This window comes from Coturnix japonica, chromosome 3 (assembly GCF_054131305.1).
Source record: "Coturnix japonica strain WE chromosome 3, WE-NBRP24, whole genome shotgun sequence".
Classification (NCBI taxonomy): Eukaryota; Metazoa; Chordata; class Aves; order Galliformes; family Phasianidae; genus Coturnix; species Coturnix japonica.
In genome coordinates this window covers 33,928,723-33,956,161 of record NC_140665.1, presented here as the reverse complement: position 1 = coordinate 33,956,161, position 27,439 = coordinate 33,928,723, and the positions used below count along the sequence as shown (strand labels likewise).

The 27,439-nt window shown below is 37.9% G+C and overlaps 1 protein-coding gene across 1 annotated transcript in view; it reads left to right on the top strand.

Annotated features, from left to right (window-relative positions):
- The window catches only part of KIF26B (kinesin family member 26B), a 253,708-nt gene that overhangs the window by 72,978 nt on the left and 153,291 nt on the right, over positions 1-27,439 (top strand). The window contains exon 3 of the mRNA XM_015857747.3: positions 2,376-2,909. Within this exon, the coding sequence (XP_015713233.2) occupies positions 2,376-2,909 (534 nt within the window). The remainder of the gene's footprint in view (positions 1-2,375; positions 2,910-27,439) is intronic.

Below are 27,439 nucleotides of genomic sequence, written 5' to 3'. Positions count from 1 at the left end.
AATGTAATGTAGCTGCATTTTCCTGCTATGCAAACAAGGAGTTTGCATCCAGTCTTGATCTTTTCTCCTATACATGTTGCAAATCTTTTGGCTAACTCTTCTGTGAAATTATGTTAGAGCTCTCTAGCGCAGAAAAACAAAGTAAACTTTCTTTGGGACTCTATATTTGACAAAAAAATATGACTAGTATGTTTCTGGAACCTAGGTATCTCCAAATTTATTTGCTGCTGCTGAGGTTTCGTGGTTTCAGGTTCCATACTTGGATCCAGTTTTGAGCAATCCATCTAGTAGAGTCTGATTAGTAGAGCCAATTATATGAATGATCAATTCAGATGGTGTCTGTTTTCCTCCTTTCTACTCCCAAGGAAGAACTGTATTCCTCTCTCTCTCTCTCTGTTTATTGTTGTATCAAAGAATGATCTGATGTTTGTTTTAGCAATGGGATGAAGCTGAATTCACTGCTGTCTGGCACTCCTTAGAACTGGTGTGCTACTTGAATATTTATATCATACTGACATTTGCTTACTTTAGAGAAGGCTTTATTTCCTTGGAATATTTATCATAGTATCTAGGAATTTCCACGTTAAACTGCTGTGGGATCTGAATGTTGTATATAATTACCTGGGTTCAAGGCCAGTTGCCTAAGGGAAGTTGATTTTCAAAGAACAGAACCAACTCTGTGGCATTAGTGAGATGAAGTAAGAGCTGGCAAAGAGTTTTCTTGGGCTGACATTGAGCAGCCTGGAAATAAGATTTATACCTCACTTCACATTTATGGATAGCTTTGTCTGGTGTATTATGGGAAAAGTAGAGAAGCCTCTCCCTGCATACCTGGCACCATGGGTGGCAATGATGTGAAATTTGATGTGATCTGTTGACCTAGTTATGGTCTTGGATAGAAAATAAGATTTGACATTTTTTCCTTTCTGCTTTTTGCCACCTGATCTCCACCAGTCTTTTTTTTTTTTTTCTTCTTTTTTTCTGAAGGTTAGGGGGAAGTTGATGCAGAATTCATATTCTGCCTTTCTGATACACTGTGATGCTCTGACCCTCTTTGTACATGGAACAGTAACATCTACTATGAGACCTGATCAGATCTCAGCCTCCTGTTGTTTCCCATCAGCTTATATGACTCTCTTGGGCATCTGGGGCTAAAACTGCTCTTTTGCTGCTGTGCATAAAGAGGTGCCATGATTTATGAATCAATTAATCACTGCATGCTGAGGGGCTGTTCACGGTAGTTAAACAGTGAAAATAAGATACTTGAGTATATAATAAAGATGGATCATAATGAATATGACCCTCTTTTGCTGAATTCTCTTCCTCTACTAGTGGTTTTTTTTTCCTTTTTTCTTTGATAATATGGAGTTCATCCAACTGCGTGACAAAAGTGGTCTCTATTTGTGATTTATTTGTTTTTTAATCTTTCCATTTGATTTCAGTTTGCTGCCAAATCTGATAAAGCTTCAAAACAAAAAAAAAGAAAAATAGAGTCTGATACTACTGTCTGTAAATCTTTTTCATAGTTAGAATAAAATCTGTCTTTGTGTCCCTAAAACATAAGGATGGGAAGCCTGGCCTGCAAAAGCACTTAACTGAGTGAAACTGCGGATCTAGAAGTCCTGTTTTTTGTCTGTAAGAGAGAACTTCAGACTACTACATTAAAAATATCAGTTTCCATTGCATAGCTGCTATTTTTTTGCTCTGTTTAACACGTATATAAATGCTCTGTTTGTAAGACTGCAAGATACTGTAAGAACTAATCAAGTTTGGTGAGAAGCCCTGCTATGAATAAAGTTTGGTTCCATGATTTACTGAAGCGCTGTGCAATTTGAGCCAGCAATAACTGTAGTCAGGTTAGAGTGGCATATTTAAAATGCTGTCCATTAATTAAGGATATGAGGCAAGAGGCAATCCAATCACGTGATTTTGCCACTAAAATACATTTTCCAAGGAGGAAATTGTTCATTACAAATGATGAAAAGATAGTGAACCTTGATGATTTCACTGGAGTTGCTCTTGATCTTACCTGTGTTACTAAGAGTAGATTTCATCCAAGTTAGAAATTAGGTGTGATGGTGTGAAGCAAGGTACTTTGTTTTTCCTGCCATGTAGTGAAATTTGTAATGGAATTATATAATACTTAAAATTTACCATTAAAAGTAAAATGTATTTCTTTTCATCACAAGCTAGTTTCTTATTTTGTTTAACCTGTTGCTTGCATATATTGACTGTATCTCATGACTTCTTTTTGCTTGCTAAGTTGATCTCAGAAATTGGCTTTTGAAATGCACAATCAGCAGTAATAATGTTTCACTGCACTGACTGCAGTTAAATATTTCTCATCTGTTTCCCCTCCTTTCTCTGTTTTTTAGGACCCAGGCTTCTCTTCAGTGATTCATGACAAACTTCAAGTTCCCAATACTATTCGGAAGGCATGGAATGAAAAGGACAACAGATGTGATGTTTGTGCCACACACTTGAACCAGTTGAAGCAAGAGGCCATTCAGATGGTGCTGACCTTAGAGCAGGCTGCCAACTCAGAACATTACGATGTCTCTCCAGGATCCCCCCCACCCGTCTCTAATATCCCCTCGATAGTGGGTTCCCGGCACGTGGGCAGCTTGCAGCCCAGGGACTGGGCGTACATGCCTGCTCCTTATGCTACATCTAATTATACAGGCTTCATTCCCAACAAACACAGTGGAAAACCCAACAGTCTAGGAATTGCTAATGGGGTGGAGAAGAAAAATGGCTCTCCTGGACACCAAGCCAAGGTCAGCTTTCAAATGGCCACCAGCCCCAGCAATGGTAATGTTCTCAATTCTGTGGCTATCCAAGCTCATCAGTACCTCGATGGCACTTGGTCTTTGTCAAGAACGAATGGCGTTACTCTATATCCCTACCAAGTAAGTAGTTTTAAATAACAGCACTTTTTCTTTTTTCTTTTTTTTTTTTTTCCCCAAAGAAGCTTGCCGGGGGCATGCTAACACTACTTGCTCCTGTTGAGGAGAAGCAGAGCCATTCATATACTAAGGAACAGAACAAGAAGGGTTTTAAATTCTCTTTTATCTGTTAGGGAATGGAACTCTGAGAGAGAGATCATTACCAATATTCATTAAAACAACTTTAATTCAGCTGTTATTAAATAATAGAACCAAACTTGTTATTAATAACCAGTAACTAATCACAAAGTCTATTCATTTGTTCCTTTTGATTATGCATCTCGCTTCTAATACTTGGTTGGAGATTGAGTTTATGGCTTGAAGGCCAACCACACTTGTTTATTTACTGAAAGCAGTGCTGATGTACCTGTACCTTCTAGCTAGGTATGCATGAAGTATTCATAGTGTCTTTTGACTCATCATTTGCATATATGATCCTAACATCTTTTGGCAGTAGCTACTTGTCATGGTTTTCACGTGGTTTTCATGGTTTCACATGATGTTATGATGTGGAATACCAATAGCAAAAATTACAAAACCATGACGCTACCACATGTATTGATGTGGCTCAAAGTTTCCTACATTCTTATTTCTGCTAGTGTGTGCTGGTGGCCTTCTACAGATTAAACTGATTCTTGATGTTTTGATTTGTAGTAGTTCTCATGAATTCAGAAGGACCAGTAATTTCCAGAGGTTAAATGTTTGAGGAAGATATTCTTGTGTTTATCAGCATGTTCTTTTGCTCCCTTCTGGACTGCCACTGTTATTAACCATCCACCTGTAGAATCCATCCACACTAACTCACACAGGAAGGGGGAGATAGGTTTTGTAAAATACTTAGTTGTAGGCTGTGGGAATTTTAGTGTACCCAAGCACTTACAGATTGCAACAGAAGCCTGTTCTTTTTCAGCTGTCCCAGTCATCCCTTCTAGGGATGTATAAGTATCTTTGGAACCTTGTCTTTCTGTTAAGTTATAAAAAGACTACAAGATAAGTCCCTAAATTAATACTTAAGCTTCTGGGTGAGAGTGACTAATATTATTGCCAGAAATAAAACAACGTTATTCATAAGCATTAAGTTGTTGCTGTGCACCAAATAAGACTTGGTAAAACTAGTAGTGCATTATATTTATTTTACCTGAAAAATATGTGACTTTATGGTTTTGTGGATCTATTCTTTATTGAAGCTGATTCATGTTTGGGCAGGTCACTATGTAAGTTTGATCTAAGGAAAAAAAATAAATAAAAGAAGAATGTGCATTAAGAAAACTAAATAATGATTTTTATTAGGAAAATTAGTTGAGTCTCATTGCATTCATGATCATTTAACTCATCTCTGAAAATGTTTTTTGTTTATCTTTTGATAACGTTCAGGACCCAAGGAAATGGCCGCAAGTTTTATCAGATGTGGTTTAGACTAGACATAAGAAGGAACTTTTTCTCTCAGAGGGTGGTCCAGCACTGGAATGGCTGCTCAGGGGGGTGGTGGAGTCGCCATCCCTGGCAGTGTTCAAAAGGCATCTGGATAAGGAGATATGGTTTAGTGGTTTTCCGTATGGCAAAGGGAGGACAGTTGGACTAGATAATCTTGTAGGTCCCTTCCAACCTTGTGATTCTATGATTCCTAGATTGTTTATTTTGTCTTTAAGAATACTCGCTAAGGAAGAATCTGATACTCAAAACTTTCTGGACCAATACTGTTTGACTCTAATTGGCACAAAGAGTGTTCCCTAGCATTTTCTTCTCCTTTAGCTAAACTTGAAATAGAAAGGATAGTAGCTGCAGTCTGGTAACAGCCTCAACACCTTTCCCTAAACCAACCAAACAAAACACAAACCAAAAACCCTGCTACCCCAGCAATGCTAGTTTGTGATGGACAGTTGGTTGATAGTAAATTTTATAATCTTTGTAAGATTAAAACCTTCAAATACTAAAATTCTCACTTTGAGTGTCACATTTAATTGTCCAGTCAAGGAATTGTAATGATAGTTCTTCTCCATAAACACATTGCAAGGATTTAGGTGTTTGGTTATGTAGTATCTGTATCAGACTGGAAATTAATCAAGTAAGAATAACTTTAACAAGTGATCTCTGTAACTTGAGGTAGGAAGGAGATGCAAGCTTTGATTTTTTTTTTTTTTTTTTCTTTCTGCTCTTAAGAAAACAATTTTATGTGCTATATATATATTTTTTTTCAAAACACTTCAGTTCTCTCTCCTTCATATATATGTGTGTATGTGTGGGGTGTGTTCATTATTATTATTATTTTTACTGTTGTAGTTACAAAATCCTGCTGGAGAAGTGCGCTGTGAAGGTGAATCTGTTATCGTATCTTAATTAGAACTGTGAATTTATTTATTTGAAGGTGAATTAAAAAAAAAACAGAGAGAGAAATGGTAGTTATTTGTAAATGTATATATATTCACTTTTTCTTTCCTTATGAACAGTGATTAAATAAACTTCACTGCGTATTAGTTTAGAAGAATAGAAAATAATGGAAAGAATCTATTGGGATAGAAAGCCTTGCACCTCGTGCAGTACAGTGCTCTCCTTTCTGCATTATAATTTTACCTAATTGATGTCCAGGGAGAACTCAGTCTCATTGCTCTAGACTTAATGGCGCCTGTTTGTAGACACCTCCCACTGTAAATTAGCTTCTATTAGACAGTCCAGATAACTTGACAGAAATGGTTGAGTACCTTGAAACATGACCTTATCCTGAATTATCACCAAAAAGTGAAACACATTAGTCTGGAAGAGACAATTTGTGCCTCAGAACTGACTCATTACAGTTTTAGTCACTAAAAAAATATTCCTATTGTGATTTCTAGGATGTTGGTTGTTTCTTAGGATCTTCTCCAGACTGCCTTGAATTATTACTTTGTTGGGGTGAATAGTTGTTATCAGGAGTAAAAGAAGTGAAAATTTATACATTAGTCAATTTAGTAATTTAGCATATGTTTACGGCTTGAAAAATAGAAGTAATACTGTCTAACTGGAGATCTTTGTCAGATGTAAAAGAGTCTCTGTCGTGATACAGACAGTTCAACACTGGAAAAAATTTCTTGGAGTCATGTTGGGAACTCACCATTGGTACCTCCTTAGAATAAGTCAGAGAATTGTCTGCTCACAATTATTTAGGCAAAATTGACCCTACTTGGGGATTACTCCAAATGACCCCATCAGTCCCGAGCAGTCTTGTTTTATGTAACCACACATTTAACTGCACTTTGACTAGACCTAAAGATCTACTTCCAAAAACTTGTGATCCTCCCTAGCCCTGACTCACAAATGAACAGCTGATGCCATTTTTTCCAAGGAGTTGAAACAAACTTTGCTGGCAAGTGGTCCTCTTATGAAACAGGTAACCACATGCAGGGAAAGGGATCTGATTAATCTTAAAATATATGACCCATTACGAACCTCCTATTAACACTAGAATGCAGAAATGATTAATTTGTAAGGGTAACTGTAACCCATTTCTGTTGAATGTGTGTCAGAAAATATGAGCCAAAATTCAGTGCAGTGAATAGAGTCTGGAAATTGTGCTCTTTCAGTCACCAAAGGATAGCATTTGGATACATACCACAGGGATCAGGCTGTGTTTTAACACTTGTAAAGGCTTCTGTTGATCTCTTTTTATCTCAAAGTGATTTCAGTCCTTCCCTGCTGAGAGAAAATTGTTGAAATTGTTGAGGTTTTACCTGTAATTATTTTTTCAACTTCTGATGTGAAATCATGGTGTTAAGTACATGTCTCTTGCTTACCAGTTATCATATAATGCTTTTAAAGAATGAGAAACTATTGACTTTGGGATGCAGTTGCAGGAGCCATAAGTACCTTGATGAAATTACTGCTGCTACATGTTTTTATACAGACTGATTTCTAAATTGAATGCATATAACTTTTCTGTTATAACTTCTTCTTTTAGCCTGAATTAGCTGCATAGTTCTCCTGTGTTTGTATGCTCCTAAACCTGTAAAGTGTAGCGCTAGTTGCTTTGTGGTTTGAACTGCAGAATGTTAAATTTCCTTGGTCCACGGGGCACCTTTGGTTATTTTACTGAAACTTCATCTTTTAAAGTTTTAGATTTTAAGAAGATTATTAAAATTCAGTATAAAATTAGTAACAGCGTGATTTGTAGATCTGAGTGACAGGAAGATAAGAGAATAAACAGATCTAGGAAACTCCATCAGCCTCAGGAACAATGTGGGCTGCAGAAGGGAGGGATGGGGAACAGACAACATGGCTGTTGATGTGAGTGTATGGTGAGAACCTCCTGCTTCTGACCTTAAGGTTGTGAAGTTTGAATTTGGTACAGAAAAAGATGTATATGTAAGGATTTGAGTGGTGTTGTTGTAATTATAAAGATAGCCAGTGAAAAAGTACTACTTTTTCTACTGCACTTGAAAAAACCTTTTTGACCAAAAGTTTGGAAAATGAAGTCTTAAACTACATAGTGCCTCCTGGCCTCGGGCATTATGATCTCAAGCCCATTGAGAGAATTATCAAAGGCTTTGTTTGTGTACAGTTGATGAAAGCCTACAGTGTTTTCTGTTTCCTCTTTATGTAAAATATGTGTTTAGAAGAATACTGTTCTCGGAGAAAGAACCAGCTTGTTCTGGAGTTCTGCAGTGATGAATGATTTGTTTGGAGTTTACTTAAGTCATGGCTGTCTCATAACACATCAATTCTTTCAGGCACAGCCTTTAAAAAAGAAACTGGTAATGATTAGATTTGGGCACAAGATGAAGAGTTCAGATACAGAGCCAAAGCCTATGTGAGAGGTATTCTCATCCAGAATTTTGATGCCAAGATTTTTTCATTGTCTCTACTGTCCAGTTTACTTCTTTTCCACCACCTGCTGCTGTTGCTTCTTCAAGTGTTCAATGTGATAAAGCTAAAACGTTAGTGTTGCTACAACACTGCCACAGTAATTTAAGCAGCTTCTAAAACATACAATGCAAGATACAGGAATCATGATACTTGTTCCATCTGTGGGTTGACATGTTTCTTCCTAGAGCCAGACCCATTTTGCCAAAGCATCTTAGCAAAAAAGGAAAAGGAGATCTATATACTCTTTCCTAATACCATACTTTTACATGTCCACACGCAATTCCGTACAAGATCTGTAATATGGGAGTTTTTTTTGTCCGTGTGCAGTTTGGTTTTGGTCCAGAATTTTTTGGCTTATCTTCAGTCACTGAATGTGTGAGATCTACATTTGAGTGCGGTGGCACCCTGAACAATGTAGAAAATTTTGTTCCTCTTACTGACAGATTGTAAATGACAATGCTGAGAAACTCTTGTACTTATTTTTTGATTTTTAACTCGGAGAGAAACTGTAGGCTGGGAGTGCAGGAATTGTTTCCTAAGCTTGTTTGACTGGGCCGAGAAACAGATTGTCAAACAAATTCATTGACACTCAAATTAATATCCTCACTTTAATATCTCAGTTGCCCTTATTCTTCATGCATTAGTTGTTATCTCTGAAGTAGCTTTTTTCTGACTAAAAGCCTTTTTAATCCACATCACTAGTAATTAGATATGACCCTACTAAAGTTGCAGTATGTCATCAGCTGACGTTTTGCCATGATTGTTTGATCATTCAGTTTGTATGTTAGACAAATTGATTATTTGTATTTAATTCTATCTATCCCTTCAACTAACAGCCCAATTGTGCATGGGTTCTCTAACACCATCAGGAGGGGAAACTGAAGTCCTTGCTAACTGATAGAGGTGTTTCTTTTTTCACATTGCTCTGGGGTGATTTGATCTTGTACAGCAATTTTTTATGCATGACTTAATGACCTCAGAATCATTTCTTTTTCCCTTCACGATACCAGGATGATGAAGGGAAGAAAGAAGTAAAAGGTATCCCATGGACTGAAAATAACTAAGTAGGCTTATCCGATGAGTATGAAAACCCCATGACTCTGATGTGACATGAGGAAGAAATCTGTGGACTATTACAGGAATGAATTAATCCTGTAACTTAGTGAAAGCCAGGAGATCACAATTAAGGAGGATTTGGAGTTTTGGTTTTCTTCCCTACTTTTTAGATTAATAATTTCTTCCAAGTATGAGACGGGTTTCTTTTCTGAAATAATAGCTGTGCTGATTCCTTGCATCGCTGAACAAAAGAATAAACTGAGAGAAGATATGGTTTAAATGATGCAGAAATGGGAATGGAGATAGGCGGGCAACAAACAGATTGATTAACACACATTTCTCTTTGTTTCCTATACTGCAAATAATGTGGCACAGAACCACTGACCAAAAGTGGTCAGCTTCTCCTTACACTTAATTTTATAGTTCAAGAACATAGAGATTCAAAAATTAAGGCAGCATATTCAGAAATGAGAAGAGGAAACACACTTTTCATGTGATATACAATTCTGTGGAACCTATTAACATAGAAACAGTGTTGATGCCAGAAGCTTAGGAAAGTACATAAAAGAAGTATGTGCTTATGTAAGCTATAAACAAAAGAAACAAACCACCACCACAATCTTTCTGCTACTTAACTAGTTGTAATGATAATAATACTAATAAAAAATAAGGATAAGTTTCCATACAGCATAAGGTGATTGATATCTTATATTCCAGGGAGGTACTTTCCTTTAAATACATAACTAAGGACTAGTATTCTTGAAACTGTCACTGAAGCCTTCCTATAAAGGTGCAGCTAGGCTGTCTGAGGGAGGGATTCTGATGTACTTTGTTAGCTTTTATGCTCTTTGTCCCTCTGTTTTGGAAGTGGCCCTTGAGTGGCAGCTGGAGAAAGAGCGTGGATTAAAGCATGAACCTAGAGAAGGGTAAACACCAGATGACAACAGTGCTGTGTTTTGGATGGATTCCTGTAACAAACAGATCAGTGAAGAGAGCTTTTCCAGCAATTTCAGCAATATTGCTGGGGCTCAGTGTAGTTGTACATTTCATATTTGTTTATTTTTATTCCTACTGAAGTATGCGAAGATTCATTACTTCTAAAAACTTTCTTGAGTTGGATCATTAGTATGAACAATGTGCTGATCTTTAAAGCTGCATAATAATTCAGTCCAGAGATTGATATTATTTGTGTGCCTTGCTGTTCTATATCTGTTGTTAAAGTGAAGAATATAGAGATGTTTGCTCAAGGGTAACTCATTCCATCTGAAATGTAGGAAGAACATGGGTTGACAAAAGAATTCGGAAATTCATTAGTAGTTTTCCTTTAGATTCCTAGAGGGAACCAGTCTTCACACGAAGACGACAAAAATCACTGTCTTCTCTCCACGGTAGAGACATTTGTTTCTCACATTGACGCACAGAATTTAGATTAGATTTAGGGACATGATAATAAATGTGTTGTTCTTTTGATTTTACTTAGGAATTAGGAGCTGGCCTTTTAAGTATGAAGTATTACATTATTGTACAAAAAATTAATCAACAAAGCTATTTTTTTTTTCTTTGATGCTATGCTTGTGAGAAGTAAGGAACAAATAGCTGGGGGCTGATGTAACCCTGAAACGTGATTCTGCACAGTTATTATGTAAAGCTATTGTTTTCTTTTCTCTGAAGTGTTTCTGAAAAAGTATTGGAAGTGGAGCATCAAATTCACTGCTGGCATAGCTCTTTCTTTAGTTTAGCAGGTTTGAATTAAAACAATTGGTTTTTCCTCTGTTGTGAAATAGTTGAACTGAAAATTTTGGGTGTAATGAGAAAACAGGTCAGTAGAATTGCCACTCTGGACTTTGAGAAAAATTTGAGCCGCTTAAGGAGCTAGATAACAATGTCCTATGGGAATATGCTTTAGAGCTTTTAGAGATCCATGAGAAATGGACACTTTTAAAGATACATCTTTTAAAAGCACAATAGGAGGCAACTGTGCTGTGCAAATGAGGCAGAAGACCAACTTGCCTGAATAGGAATCTACTCCTGGAACTTGAGGAGGGGAAAAAGAAAGATTTCTGGAAATAATATCAGGATTCACATGGGAGATTGTAGAGTTGGAGTTCACATTTGTAGGGAGAAAAGAATTAAAGCCAATTTGAGTAGACACTGGTCAGTATGGTATTAGACAAGAAAAAAGGCCTTTTTTGAGTATTTCAACAATAGATCTAAATATAATGATGGACTGATACTTGATGAAGATCGTCACAAAGCAAATAGGGTTGAGAAAAGGGCTTGCTTTTGCCTCAGTTTTTTATAGTAATGATAGATTTGTCTGGTGGGCAATCACTAGGGGTGTTTCCCAGGGCTCAGTAGTGGGGCCATTTCTGTTCACCATTATCAGTGATCTGTATGTGGGAATTGAATGTATGCTTAGCAAGTTTGCTTACGATAATTAACTGGGATGTGCTATTGACTCCCTGTAGGGGATGAGAGACCCTGTAGAGAGACCTAGATTGGAGCATTGGGCAGTCAGCAATGCCAGGAAACTCAACAAGTGTAAATGCTTGTTCTGTACATGGGACTGAGTGATGTACCTGAGGTACAGACTGGGAGATTCACGGCCGGAGTGCAGCCCTTGTGGGTGATGACCCAGGCCAGGGATGTGCTAGGGGATGTTTAGGTTGGATATCAGGATAAACTTTACAGAGATGGTTGGGAAGCACTGGAATAGGCTTCCCAGTGAGGTGGTTTAGTCACCATCCCTGGATGTGTTTAAAAACCATTTTGATGTGGTGCTCAGGGACATGATTTAGCAGAGGGTTGTTAGTTAGGGTAGTGTGGTTAGGCTGTGGTTTGCCTCAACGATCTTTAAGGTCTTTTCCAACTTGAGCAATTCTGTGATTCTAACAAAGCTGATAAAAGAGGGCTGAAAGGCATATCTCATGAGGGGAGTCTAAGGGCACTTAAATTGTCCAGCGTGTAGAAAAAGGAAGCTGAGATGTAACCTCTTCACACCCTGCAACTTCCTGAGGCTTCGAAGTAGAGGAAGGTGCTTCACTTACGTTTCTCTGGCTTCTCCCAGGTAACCAACAATACAGCATGTGGTAACAGCATAATGTTTCCTCAGGAGAGATTCAGACTTAACATGATGAAAAATGTATTTACTGTAAAGGTGGTCAAACTCTGTAACAGGTTTCAGAGGGAGGAGATTTATATCCCATGCCTGTCAGTGTTCAGAAGTCATTTGGATAACGCCCTAAATAGTATACTTTAACTTTTGATTATTCCTGAAGTGGTTGGACTCAGTGCTCTTTGTAAGTCCTTTCCAACTGGACTATTCTGTATTCCAGAGCATTATAAACTTGAGAGATGAGTGTTGTTAGATAAAATATGTCCAAGGCCAAACTCTGTTTTCTCTCACTCTGGGATAATTGTCTTGCAGCTGGCATGACATCAGTGTAGAAGAGATAAGAATGAGATCAGTGTCAACCATATAATACCTGGTCATCTGAAGAGTGAGAACAGCAGTGGTGATGGAAGTGGATGTAGAATTTTGCACTCCAAGTAGTCTTGGCTTTCCTTTGTGCTGGTGAATGGAAAGGCTTTTTTCTTCCATGTGCCTTTGATCTAACCCTAAGCTGAAGAGGCTGTTAGAACTGCTCTCTTGACAAATGAAAGCAGAAGGCTGATCAGACAGCAACTTTTGAACTTTGATTTGCATAACGCTATTCAGTGGAGAGTAAGGAAAGATTACATCCATCCAGGGGTGAGGAAAAGATCGCTCTCACCTAGTGAACCCATCTTTTTAAAAAATCTGCAATGTTCTCTGAGGGGAAATGAAATTTCACTTCACCTTTCACACCCAACCAACCTTTGTAGCTGAACTTAGAACTGCTCCAAAGACTGAAGGGAAGGGAGACTAATGAGTTACCATCTTTCTAGAAATTGGTCTGTGCTCACTGTACTTTCTGTCACTAGGAAACCTCAGTAGAACCATCCATAGCTCTGTTTTCATGGGAACACAGCAGTCACTATCACTCATTTCATTAAGGTACTTGAGGACTTTGGTTTCATACATGAAAAAGATAATCTGACTGGTAGATGTGAACATCCAAAGGCTGCTGTGCCATAACTGCAAGGTATTTGTAGCAGAGATAGAGGTGTAGATGAGGTGTTCCTGTTGTGACAGCTCTTTAAATCAAATAAATGTCTGTCACAAGTGGGTTTGAAGTTATTTGATTCTTTATAAATTTGTGAAAATTGTATATATGTGTGTTTGTTACATAGCTGGCTACATTTATGTACAGACTGTTGACTAGTTGGAAAGGCAGAAAAAGAATTAAGGGTTAGAAGTATACTTAATGACATTGCCTTTGCTCCTCTAGCTTCATGGTAGCTGCATTGATCTCTAACAAGTGTGGTTTGGTGTCTCACTGGATAGTTGTAATGCAATCCTCTGATATAAATTCTGTGAGTCCTTTGTATCTTTTACTGCTCTACCTACTGCTTTCTAGGAAGATCAAACTTATTAAAAAGTCTAAACTGCTTTTTATTGAAAAAGATTTCTTTTACAGTCATGTACTGTGATATTTCCTTCCCTCTAAGGAAGATATAGCTAATAGCTAAATATAAGCCAATTTGAGACTTTCTGTCACTGATTCCTTCAGAATTACAGAAAGAAAAGATTTTTTTTTTTTTTTGAGTGTTCTATTTTCATAAGATAATTGTTTTGCTTTTTGACCTCAGATACTTTTGGTCAGGTCAGAATGTTCAGTTGTCAATAGCAATGCAAACTTTGAAGAACTGAAGATAATGTTCTTATTGTGTCAGAGGGACACATAATGCCAGTGGAAGTACAAGTAGGGATTGATAATCACTATGAATTTTGTGGGTGGATTTGTTCAAGTCTTCCATTTCTGCAGTAGTTTCTAAAGATGTAACAAATGGCAGGAAGAAAATTTGCAAGGCTTTATTACTTTTTTTTTTTTTCCCTTTCCAAGCCTGGCAAATTTCAGGCCACTGGAGGTTGCTGGTTTTAAATTCAGTCTTTGTGAGTAACCATATCTGTGTTTTGTTCTTGCATATTTTCTCAATTGTGGTATAATATAGAAGACAGAAAATAATTCAGTCGTTATTAAAGAAGTTACATAGAACACATCTGAAGGAAATGTGTAGTAGTGAGATTTCATCAATTTTAAATTGATCAGTTTCTCTGATCACTGCCAATGCACAGGAACTAAGAAATGGAAGCAACACAATTCTCAGTTGTACCATGAAAATATACTGTGGCAGACTACATAGGTTAGGAGATTTTCCAGGCTCAGAGATGTGGCTTCTTTGCTTCTTTGCTTCCTCTTTTTTAGCTTACAACTCATAATAAAAGTAGTTCCAGGAAATGCTACAATCGTGTCATCCTCATGTGGTGCTCTGATGCTCCTAAGGAATGTTCCATAATGATAATCTGCTGAAACTCTAAGTTTTTTTTTCCTAACCTTTCATCGTCGCCTGTTACTGTTGGATAACTTTGGATGCTGTGTGCATGAAATCCATTGTAGAAGGGGTGCTTGGTAGGGATGACTCTGGGTTGGTGAAAGAGTTACACTGCCTGTTTTCTACAGCTGTAGTGAGCAGAGTAGCTTAGTGGTGGAAAGTGTTCTAGAACCCTGTGAATGTTTTATTTAATGTATGCATACATTGATTCTGCCTCTGATTTTTTGGGCATTGTTTTCTTTATTTGTGTACATATGTATTTCTGCTTATACGCACACAAATACATCTTTTCCTTTCTCTTAATTTCTTCTTAGCTTCCGAAGGAACGTGCTGAGAAACAGGATAGATTCTGATCTGAAATCAATGTGAAATCAAGTTTACTTCTGCATGTTATAAAGCAGCAATCACGCCTTCATGCTTTTAGTAATGTTATGGCATCCTGCTAACATTAAGAAAATCAAAGAATCAGAGAGCTTTGAGATTTGGAAGTTAATATTATGTAATGGAGAATGTTTCAGCTTCTCTTAAGAATACTTATTAACCAGTGGTTCTAGTAAGAGTTCTAAGAGTGGATCTTTATTCTCCTGTGCATGGAATGGTCTTTTCCTGTTTGGAGCTAATTTGTGTCCATCTTATATTCCCTTTGTCCTGGTGTAAATGACTGTGCAAAACAATTATTTACTGTTAAACATATCTGTACTTCACAAAATGACAGAGACCTTTTTCCTCATGTCTATAGATTACATCACTGCACTCCCACTGACCTTGAGTCAGTGATCTTTCTTTTGGCATGTTGCTGTGGAGCAGAAAATCAGTTCATGATGGTCTATTAAAATTTAATTAAAATAAAGACTTCCTTTCAAAAACTGATTTAAAAGTAACTTCGGAAACTTTTATGTTACAAATTGTGTAAACAAGTTGAAGAGGAAAAATCCAGAACATTTCATGAGCAAATAAAAATTCTCTGTGGGGTGCTGAAAGCCAAAATGAAAATTGAAGATAACCATAAGGCATTTATTACAGTTCAGAACAGTTTCCTATATTTCAGTTGATTAGCCTGTTTGTTGTTGTTATGTTTGGGCTTCGTTAAAGGCATTTAATTAAATCTATTGTAAATCTGTTTTATTCCCAGTGGGCCAGTTAATGTAATCTCACTGTTTGCTTATAAAAAATATCAACCAATGGTTCCTCAACTAATTTGAATCACTGTTTATCTTTAGACCCTAGTGGAGTGTGCTTTGTCAGTTTAGGTTATTGTGCAAACTCCTTGGGGCCATTGACTTTTTGCTATGTAGAGGAAAGATACTCATTGCTCTGTGAGTAAAAGGTAGAGAAATAACTTGTTGAAGATTATTTAGGGTGACATTTATGAGGAAGAAATGAATGTATATAGTCATATCTTATAGTTACTTTCAGATAATTTTCATAAGTTGATTTTTTTCTCTTTATCTTCTGGGTTTATATTGTTAAATTTTCCAAGGCTTTGTTTTATTAAATGTTATTGGGGATGCATGAGACTTATGGGTGTAATTTATTTGTCTTTTGCCCTTCTTCTTGGTAGTAAGTGGCTGATATGGGATCAGCTTCATTCAAGCTGTGTGGAGGTTATCCTTGGGTTGTTCTGAGTTCTATTTTACTGGAGAATAATTTTTTAGGAATTAAGTAGTTATTATTTGTTCATCCAAAGCCCTCATGATAGTTTATACTGACTGAATATGAAAGAATATCCTCTTTGAGGGATTTTCACAGATTTAGTGCTACAGGTGAAGAATGTTAAACTGTTTCTCCTGCTGCTTTTTCAGGAAGTGCTGCAGAGTACAGCCAAACTATAGCCAGCAGCCCCTTCTGTCATTTGCTTTTCAGTACCATGCAAGTTTGAAAATATCTGTAGCTTGTATTTTCCAAATTGATCACTGATCTTCTGAATGTTGCCTGAGGAAAGTAAAGGAGTTGCAGCCTAAATCTTAAATCTGCAATAAGAAGAAAATTTTGTTAATCTGGTATTATTTAACTGGTCAGGAGAGATGAGGAATGATATTAATTGCCCAGTCTGCGAGTGAATGTGCACTAAATTCCACTTGAGAACTGATAGAATCACAGAATCACAGAATTATCAAGGTTGGAAAAGACCTAGAAGATCATCTAGTCCAACCATTACCAATATTTCCCAGCTAAATCATATTCCTCAGCACCACGTCCAAGCGTTTCTTGAACACTCCCATGGTTGGTGACTCCACCACCTCCCTGGGCAGTGCATTCCAATGCCTGACTACTCTTTCCAAAAAGTAATACTTCCTAATGTTCAGCCTAAATCTCCCCTGACACAGCTTAAAACCATTTCCTCTAGTTCTATCACTGATTACACGAGAGAAGAGGCCAACCCCCAGCTCACTACAACCTCCCTTCAGGAAGTTATAGAGAGCTATAAGGTCTCCCCTGAGCCTCCTCCTCTCCAGGCTGAACAATCCTAGCTCCCTCAGCCGCTCCTCGTAAGGCCTGTGCTCCCTCAAGCCTTACGAGGATAGTCAGCACATTTAAGGTTTTCTGAGTAATAGAGGGGACCTACTGGGAAAAGTGGGAGTGTGGTTTCCTTACTGTAAAGCTATCATAGTGAAGATGGATTATGATGGTTCCCGCAGACCAAAATGTAATGGGAAAAAGATCATTGCATGCATTTCAATTAAATGTTAGGCCAACTTTAGCTAATGTGATGTTCAGCATAGATCCCTTTAAGAAAAAGATTGAAAATGGCCAACTGAAACAAACGTGTTTGAAAATGTGACAGAAGTTGCATGGAACAACATGTTGCAAAAACACAAGTGGCTTGGAAAATAAAAGTAAACTAGAAGTATATGAAAAAGCCTGGCAATACATTTGGTGTTGTGTAGGGAATACCCATTCAGCTTGGTGGAATATCATTGCCGGCGCATAGGCTGAAGCTCACATGTTGACCTCTGTTGAGTTGTTGAAAGGGAACTGGGATAGAGGGAGGCACAGTCTCTGGCAGTTTACAGCACACACTGACAGAGCTGAATTTGGTGTTCATTTGAGGATGTGTTCCTTCTTTTTGCTATCATTAGCTGAGACAGCAGTTAATCTAGAGTAAACAGAAGAGAACAACATAATTCAGCACCTAGTTGTGCCTATAGAATGCACTGCAGGAAGAGGCCTCCAAGTCAAATACTTAGTTTAGTGATTTTTATGATAGCCAGTAACAGATGTAGCGCTATACAAACGAAGGTAATAAGGCAATCAAACCTATGCCTTAAGGCATTCACCTTTAGGGCCAGGAAGGCGCTGTTTCTCTCTGGCTAGTGGTTTTGTTTGAAGGCTCTTTTGACACCTATTGAATCCTTTTCATGTATTCCTGTTAAAACTGTTGGCTGCTGCTGTCATAAAATAATTTTAAAACCTCAGCAGGACATTTTTATTATTAACATGAAAGTAAGACAGGTGTTCAGGTATTGTGACAGAGATTAGAAAAATGAACCTTGTTAAATGGAGAGGTCACTCCTGCTGTTGCATAGCTTTGTAGAGCTGACTATTTTTTTTTATTTTTTTTTTTTAATATCAACTGCATACTGACTCCTTTGGAAATAAGGTAATTTCATGGCAGTTCCTATTAGCAATGACAACTGTGAAATTAGCTGCTGCTACAACTCAGTTTTGACAACACAGAAGGGTGGGGTAGCTACACAAAGCCAAAGGGCAATGCGATTCAGCATGACCTGTGCTTTGAGACAGTAGATTAGTCTGTGGTTTCTGCATCCACCAGAAAGTGGAATTTTTCGGCATGGAAGCTGAAGCTAAATGCTATTTCCCTGTGGTGACAGAGGAAAGCAGTATTGTTATGCTTTTTTGACTTGAGAGGTTGTCTGGGATCAAGGCCTTGCAAGGAATTTGCACTGAAAGGATATGCTCTTAGGAAGATTGTTTCAACATCTCTGCTTTTGGGAAGGAAATATAAATGTTTCCCAAGCAAGTGCAAGGCTTAGCCCTGGGCCTTTTCCCGATGAAATCCAGACCCCATGAGTGCCTCTCTTGCAACACCAGACTGTTGGTTCTTCTTGTTTCCACTGTGCATTTTTACTTTTTACTATGTAATAACCGGTTCCCTGTATTTACATTTTGACCCACTGAACCCTTCTGTACATACGGTGTAATTTTTGAGCAGCTCTGTATGCAGCCTTGGATAATGACTCCTATTTGGGCATCAAGACTACATCAGAAAGTAAAAATTTTGAATGAAAAGTGTCACAGCATGAGCTTTAAAACAGTTTCATCCCAATGCCATTGGAATATTACTCCTAATCCAGTTTTAGTGTTCTGACACAGGAGTAGCTTGGTAAGTTTCTAGCAAGTTTTGCTAATATGTAATAGATGTGCATGCCTAGTTTTAGCAAATTTGTTTCTTTCACTTAACTCTAAGAAAATTGATTGCAAAATAAACCGGGCCATCTTGCACTTGCCACAGGCTGTGTACCTGCATGTTGACAGCTGTCATAATTCCATGCCTAAGTTGTTATAACCTTTTGGTGAGATGGAAGGCACTCAGAAAGCCAACTCGCTCCTTGAACAGCATTACAAATGATAAGCTGAAAGGATCACCTGAATATGTGCAACTTCAGTGATGCTGATTTTTTTAAATTTTTTTTTAAAAATTTTTATTTTTTTTAGCACTTAAATGGATACAGAAGCATTTTATTAACCTCAAAATCTCATCCAGGAGAGTGGCTACATTTCCTTTACAAATGCTTCACGTGGAACTGAGCTCAAACAAAACCAAGAAAAAATGCCTTCTCCTTCAGGAATGAGACAATTTTCACTTTTTCAGAGGAGAGATCTTACTCCAGTGCAGGTACACACTGGAAGACATGTTGCAGTATTGATCAATCTCAATTGAAATGCCTAGATAGAATATGTCAACATAATGGCCAGACAGCAAGGTTTTAACACAGTATTCTAGTTTTTAAATCCTTTTTATCCTCCTGCAGGTTCCTGTGGAGTTTTCTAAAAGAGCTGAGGACATTCGGAACCTTAGATCTGTCCTGAAGTTAACAAAGCATTGATATAAGCATTTTAATTTTACTAAATACTGGATTAGAACATATAAGATTCTCCTTGGAGTCCTTTCAAATGATCAGTGGTTAACTTTTCAAAGCAGCAGTGAAAGAGAAAGCTGCACCAACAGTACTGATAGTCATTGGTGTCAATGTTTAACTTCTATATAATCGGCTTTTAAAAATGTACTTTGACATAGAGATGATTTAGGAAAGTTTATGGAAAAAGATACTACAAGTATATCTTCTAACTTAAAATGTTTGAATCAAGAAGGATTTTCAGTCTCTCAGCTTAATTTTCTTAAATGTCTATATTACTTTGTCCAAACTATACCTGGCTACCAAGTGAGTTGACTCTTCAAGCAAGTTTTAAATAGTCACAAACCTATTTATTTCCATAGAAACCATGACAAATACAAACAGAGCAACAACACTGTTTGACAGGGGAAAATCTCAGCTATGAAACACTGTTTTTCAAAACAGCCACCACCAGTATCTGTGCATTTTGGCCTGCAGTGAACAAGAGCCTGCATGAAACGCTTGTAAGAAGCTGTTCTATTGGTAGTGACCCGCTGTTTCACAGCTGTTATAGCAGTGTTGCTGAAAAGCATCGCCCACTACCTCACGTCCACTGTTTGGTCTTTATTAATATTCAGCAAGCATTGATGAATGTCAGTGGATGCCATTTTTCCACATGGAGGAATTCAGTCCCACCCCTTTGCTTCACATACACTTCCATGCCAGACGTCATTTTGTCAGTCTGCCCTACTGCTGCCATCTGTCACATGGCAACAACATGTAACTGAATATTGTTGGGGAGGTTCAACATCTTCTGCCATACCACCATTATCTACCTCTCATGTTGTAGGCCAACATAATAAAATAGAATCCAAAATTCAAATGATCTGGAGAAAAAAAGTAGCTAAGAAAAAATAAAGTAACTGAGAAGTTACTTTATTTTGTGCTTGTGCAAAAGCTTATGCCTTGGATGCAAGATTCAAGTCCTCTGGTAACTTTAAAGCACTATATATATATGATTGTATTAGCTAATGCACAGAGACATTGTGTATTACTGTGCTACTATCTGCCAGTACTGCTTTAGTTAAACCTTTGTCTGCAGTTTACAAGAAAAACTGACATTTGTAATTTTTGGCAGTGGAGAATTCAAGCTTCAAACAAATTCAAGACAGTTGCTAGATCTCTTAGGGTCAAACTCACACAGCCTTCTGTGAGTAGATGGATAAGAGATGTGTCAGGCTTTCACTGATCCTATTCTCCCAAATGTGAGCTATTGTGGTGATTGTGTGTGTTGCCTTCATTTGTTATGCCACATTTTTATGAAGCAATTAGTAGGGAAATTTCTGTGCCTGTCAGATGTATTGTTTTCACACTGGAAATGAAGTAGTCATTTCCAGTGTGGTCATTTCTCCACATTTTAATAGTAGAATTTGATCATACGTCTTTTAAATAAAGACTGATGATCTGTTTCCCACATCTATCTGTGGGAAAAGTAATGGTATTTTTTATTGCTTACTCCCTTGCTAGCTAGAGAAAGAGGTTGCTTTCTGGGTCAATAATGCCATTTAAGTTAAGCCTGCGTGCTGACACACTCTGGTATCTTCTGGTGCTGCTCTGGTCAACTGACAGTGAAAGGTCAATGGCTTACAGATTGCTGTTTGTGATAGGGAAACATCTATAGTAATATTTGAAAACCTTATGTTTTGGCATTGCTGGCATGATAGTAACTGATCAGAGAAATGGAAGTGTGTTTTCATAACAAATGTATTGGTCCTGTACACCATGAACTTGAAAGGCTTCTGCCTCAGTTACAAGGGTACATCTGCTTCATTTGACTGTTGCATTATGTGTACAGGGTCAGGGCAGCCACAGCTTTCTCATAGATTGCCATGATAACTCATTGATGAGAAAGCAAGCAGATTTTGCTGTGCATGTGCATGGTACTATTTTTTGCATTGCATTTGGGTGCCTAGCCAAATTTTTTGTTTGTAGAATAATGGGAATATGCTAGGTAGGAAGCCTTGCATTGCTGTACTGTTCACAGAGGATTAACCAGTGGAGCTTAATGAATGAGAGGGGTATTTGGATATAGCTGAGAGTACTTTACTGCTCTACTTATAAGGGCTTATAAGTTAAACTTACACATTTGCAGCTTGCAAGTGTCTGTCCATGAGTAGTCTGCTTCTCTGCTGTGCAGAGAGTGAGAGGACCCTCCCCTTGGGGCAGCTGTCCTTCAAATGGCTTTCTTTGGGTGCAACAGGAAAGGCTGATAGAATACTGAGGAAGGTGAGTTATGATAGCTCTTGTTTTTTTGTAACACAGTGGAGGCTTTACCTTTCAGAAAATGTGTTGACAATAAAGTAGTAGCCAATAAATAAAATGTGAAGGATGTGACACACGTATTGTGCTGTAAGAGTAGTGTTGACTGGAATCTGCAACTTTCATACAAGGATGCATTCACTGTAGGTGAATACTTAAACTCACATAGTTTACCCCCTGTAATATTTTTACATTTTTGTTTTCCCTTTTACCCAATAAATGTATCAGTAACAAATGAGAGAGCAAGAAGCAAGCCAATATGTTTTCATATTCAGTACAGAGATTCCTTTCAATGTAGGTAGAATACTAACCTTTCCATAGTATAGTTAGTTTAGGTGAGCACTGGCAATCTGGGAACACTGAGTTCGTTGCTAAGCCAAATCATCATTGCTAAGCCAAATCAAATGTGTTAAATAGCTATAATTTTAATAGAAGGACATATGAAGTGGCTGCCACAGTCAAAGGTTATCTTTCTTCTGGACAGCAGGTAGCTGGAGAGTGCAGTTAAACTCTAAGTGCTGTCATGGTTACTAAGTAGTAATGTCTAAGTACAAATAATTTATGCTAAATACAGTCTGACTCTTCTTTAGAAGCGAAGCCTAGAATAGAATCATAGAATTGCTCAGGTTGGAGAAGACCTTAAAGGTCATCAAGTCCAACCACGACCTAACCATAGTACTCTAACTAACAACCCTCAGCTAAATCACGTCCCTGAGTACCACATCTAAACAGCTTTTAAACGCATTCAGGGATGGTGACTCAACCACCTCCCTGTGGAGCTTATTCCAGTGCTTCACAATGCTTTCTGTAAAGAAGTTTATCCTGATATCCAACCTAAACTTCCCTTGGGGCATCTTGAGGCCATTTCCCCTTGCCCTGTCAGTGAGGAGAGACCAGCCCTGCTCTCACTGTAGGCACCTTTCAGATACTAAAAGAGAGCAATAAGGTCTCCCCTCAGCCTCCTTTTTCCCAGACTGAACAGCCCCGGTTCCTTCAGTCTTTCTTCATAGGGCACATTCTCTAATCCCTTCGCAAGCCTTGTTTCCTTTCTTTGGACCTGCTCCAGCAACTTCATGTCCTTTCTGTACTGAGCTGCCCAAAACTGAACACAGTACTTGAGGTGGGGCCTCACCAGTGCCACAATTAGATTCTTGCTATCCCAGTGGTTCCTAAAACTTTATTCTAAGGGTGCACTGTTTTGTCTTTCTATACAAAGTATTGATGTATTCAAAAATATTTCAGATCTTCTGTGGAATTGTTAATAAGGCAGGAGGAAAGCATGCCTGAGGAACTTCTCAGTTTCAGTTTTCACAGTGTCTTTGATAAACAGCATTTGATGTGTCTAGATCACATACTGCAAATAAGATCCTGAATGTAGCAGATGTTGTCCATGTCTTTTTTCATCCTTTTCCTCATTCTTCTGACAGAAAAAGACTATCAAGAATTGCTATCTTGCTCTTGTTCACTCAATCTCTGTATAAGCAGTCTGTGATCTCCTGCTGTAGCAGCTTAGTATTCTGCTGTGTGTGAAAAAGGTCATAATGAAATGCCAAGTTACTGTGAGGCTGCATCAGTACCCTTAGTTACAGGAATTTGTTGCTGTTTGAAAATGTTTTTCTATAGGTGGATTTTGCCCTGAATGTTATCTGTTGTATTGAGAGGTTTGTGGTAGATACGGAGCGCGTCCCTCATACTCCATGGTATGCTAAAGCCAATTGACTTTTTGAATCGCTGTTGCTTTTAAGTTGTGTACGCAGTAAAAGTTTCCTCTCTCTGTTCCCCACTCCCAAAGCCCCACTTCAGTTTCAGTGAACTCTCTATCAGATATACCTCAAAGTGTTTGAATCTCTGTTTAACAGTGGTAAGGAAAGCTGACTGACACCGAAGTCTGCTATTTTCACATAACTGGTCCCAATAACACACCAGAGTTAGGAAAACAAAATGTATAAAAAGTCAAATTATCCACTTTTCTCTTTGTGGTACTTAGCACAGTTGATCCTAGCTGTTACCTTGTTCCTTGAATACTATGATAAAGAACAAAAAAGTGCAGCCAAAAATTATCATACAGAACTTACTGCATGCTTGTATGCAAACTTATGTGATTGGTAGTAGGAGTGATGTCATTATTTCGAGAAGGGCTCAGATCAAGGAGCCATATTGTAGGAAGAGTACACACTGATAATTGATATATTCACTTGTTGAGAAATGCATTTCTGCATTTACTTAATTTTTCTTGAAGAAGTGAATGAGGTACTGTGAGATGTCTCTCCTGTTGCCTGCTTTATCTCTCCCACAGACCATCATCTAAAGAATTTTGGCCAAACAAGAATAACAACTGTATCTTGTTATGACTCAAAATTCTGTTGAGCCAAATGGACTTGGCTAGAAAGTAAAAGCTGAACAGAAGAAGTGCCAGAACACCTGGTTGGGCATAATGGAAGAGCAGTTAAGCTGCTAAATTTGTGTTCTAAGCAGACATACGAGAATTTATGATGGTTTTGGAGTGTTAAAGCTTCTGGGGAGGTATTTTTTATAGCTTCCCTCTCATCTTATAAAGGGGAATCTTTCCCAAGAACCTGTTTCTTGACATTTAGACATCCAGACATTTGCTTTCTAAAATCCAGCAGTTATTTCTTCAAGATTTATCATGTGAAAAATTCAGTGCTGCTCTGAATCAAGAGCGGGCTGCCAAAGAAGTCATTCATGAGCTTGCATTTTTATGAAAGCTTTCTATTGTCAGTTTCTTTTTGCTAGTGGGCTTCACTTCTGAGAACAGGATCTTCTATACCGCCTCCAGTGTCACTGTGAAGCATCCCTCAGATGTTTATCGTGAATTTGGCTTCGGATGTGGATATGTTTCATGCCTTTCTGTACATTTAGTTAATTCAGCAGTCACTGAAGTGTACTAGATTTCAGGAATGTTCATGGGTACTTCACATCCTCCAAAACAAAGAATGTTTCACTTCTTTCATAAATGTTGACTTCAGTTTCTCTGGCACTACCAGTTGGAGTCTTCAGTAAGGAGCTTTAGAAACATTAATGAGATTGGCTGTAAAATGCCCTTATGTAAATATAATTAACCTCCTACTACAGATGGCAAGTTTTATTCACAGAATCTCTCTTTAATTGCAATAGGAAGAGAATCTAGCCTGTCTAACCCCTGTCGTTTAACTCTATTTCCTATGAAATAGAGAATTTAAATTGTGTCTTATCTCCAGCTCTTGCTGTATACTGTCAGAAAGCAGAGAAAGAAGAGGTTAATGGTTGCCTCACTTTTAAGAGACAGGCAAAAAAATGGGGCTTGGGAGGGACATCTGTCTTGTTCCATGTGCACTTAAAAAGGTTTTTATTGAGGCATGAAAGGTTGTGTTGTTCCAGGCTTTGTCCTTTTGTTGCTTATCCATTCAACTGATGTGCTGCCAATAATTCAATAAAAGAATTTCTTAAAATATATCCTATTAATTTATCTTAAACCTCATGTATATGGTATGTGGGTAATCAAAAGGCAAGAGCTGAGGAATCTGTTTTTCTTTTCCCCCTTAAATCCAGAAACAGTATCTAGTGAGAGAGGCACTGACACTGAAGGGGCAGATTTGGGAAGCATAATTGCCAGGCATATCATATGTTATTTACTCTCTACCACGTGCCCCTTCCGTTTAGGAGATCCTGGACTTTGGCTTAAGCAAATTCTTTTGTCTTAATTTATCTATGCCTTGTTTTAGGCAAACTAAAATATGGTCCCATTTTGTTATCTTTCAGTGTATGCGTCTGGGAGTTTGATTCTGTGAAAACTCACACTGAGAAGTAGGTTGATGCTTAGAAAGTGAGTCACTGTGGGTAAGAAAACCACACAGTGGTGCCAGACACTGAGGACTTAAGGAGTGTTTAAGGCCAATTTGCCCCATTATGAGTGTCCATCCAGTACAGCTCTGGGAGAGCTCTCTATCCATTGGTGTTTGCACTGGAATGCTGTTTTTCATGGTTGATTCATCATGGTCAACATCAACAACAGCTTTCTGTGCCAAATTGAGTTGTGTGAATGAAAAAGAGGGATAGTTGCAAGGAATTGCTGCTTTTCCAATAGGCTGTTGTGGTCAGTACCATACAGATGTTGCACAGCTTGCAGTTTGAGTAGTTTTACTATGGTTGTATTTAGACTATTGTATGACGTGATAAAAAAAAATAGTAGCACTACTGACAAATCACAGAAACATCCCCACACAACTCCAGAAATATATGTTATTCCTAAAATGAGTATTATTTATATATTTTCTTTCTTTGTCCTTCAGGTTGCATGGTACTCCACAAAGACAGACTCTGTAAAGATATTTGATAATTTCCAGTTTCTTATTCAGTTCCTTTGCATTTTTTTAATATAAGAAAGTATGGCCTAAGTACAGTCTTTTTTACATTACTCATCCCCATTTATTAAAAGGCATGAATATATGTTTCCTTGTCTGATATCTATTCCTGATTGAGTGCATAGGTGAGGAGGAATGGTCTATATATGTATTTTTCTAAAATAATCTCATGTCTCCTACATAAGAGAGCATTTGATTTTGGACTGTGTTAATGAACCATGCATCTAATCAGCTTTTGAAGAAACTTGAGTATAATACTTTACAGGAAATGTACGCAGTTAGTGGCTCTTTATTTCTCATGTTTGGTGTGTGGTCTTGGTAATAGCATTTGTGGATATGAGTTTGGATTGCCTAAAATTCTCCAAAGCTATTTCGTTATTCCTTTTATGACCATGGCATTGGTGTGTTTTGTCCTTTCCTGTTATGCAGTTGGCTGAAGTGGCTCTTTCAAGCTTTTCCATCTTGCACTTTCAGGGAATCTGCTGACAGAGATAGAAATATGCTGCAGTGGCTTGTAGAAATTTATATTTGGCAATAGATGGGGAAGTTATGATTGCAGTTGAGACTGTCATTGAGATAAGACACCTCGTTAGCTTAATTGCTATCAGGTTCCTGTGGAGTGAGTGTCACTTCCTGTTAACACTCAGCACAGTCTGTATTGAATAATCACCACAGAATGATAGAAGGGTTTGGATTGGAAGGGACCTTTAAACATTATCTAATTCCAATGCCTCTGCCATGGTCCATCCCTGATTTCAGTTATATAAAGTGGATGGATTAAGATGGTTAATTCTGTCTATATGTTCCGCTCTGAAAGAAGAGCCTTTTAGATCTGTCTGCTTAGTAGTGGCTATTTTAGCAGATGATGAACATAGTTTTAAGGTAATTAGGGGAGATGGGGCAAAATCTTGTGCTGGTTAATTCCCTGCAAATACAAATAACTGAGTTAACAAAAATTATGCAAACACTGGCAATTAATTGTTTAGTGAATTCAAGTGTTTTGGATGCGTCAGGTGGCCTTAAATAGGTTAGTATAGCATTGAAGAGTCTGGTTAGCTCTCCGCTGGAAATAAGGGGAGGTACTGGCAGGTAGCCTAAATTCCTGAGTTTTGACAGTAGTATGAGATGATTTTAAGTCAACTATCTCTTTGGTAGCTTCTGAGAGCACTGCTCAATAATTAAAGTGAGCCTGTAAATCAGAAAGGGGCAGTGTGAAAGAAACATGATTAGGACACTTTTAGCAATTTTATTGGTTTCTCATAAAATACAGTGGCTGGTATAGTATTCCTATCCATTGGTAATCAAAGTTAATTGACCTCAATTATGTAAAATATGGATGAACTGTTTTCTATCTGTAGTAGAATGGGTA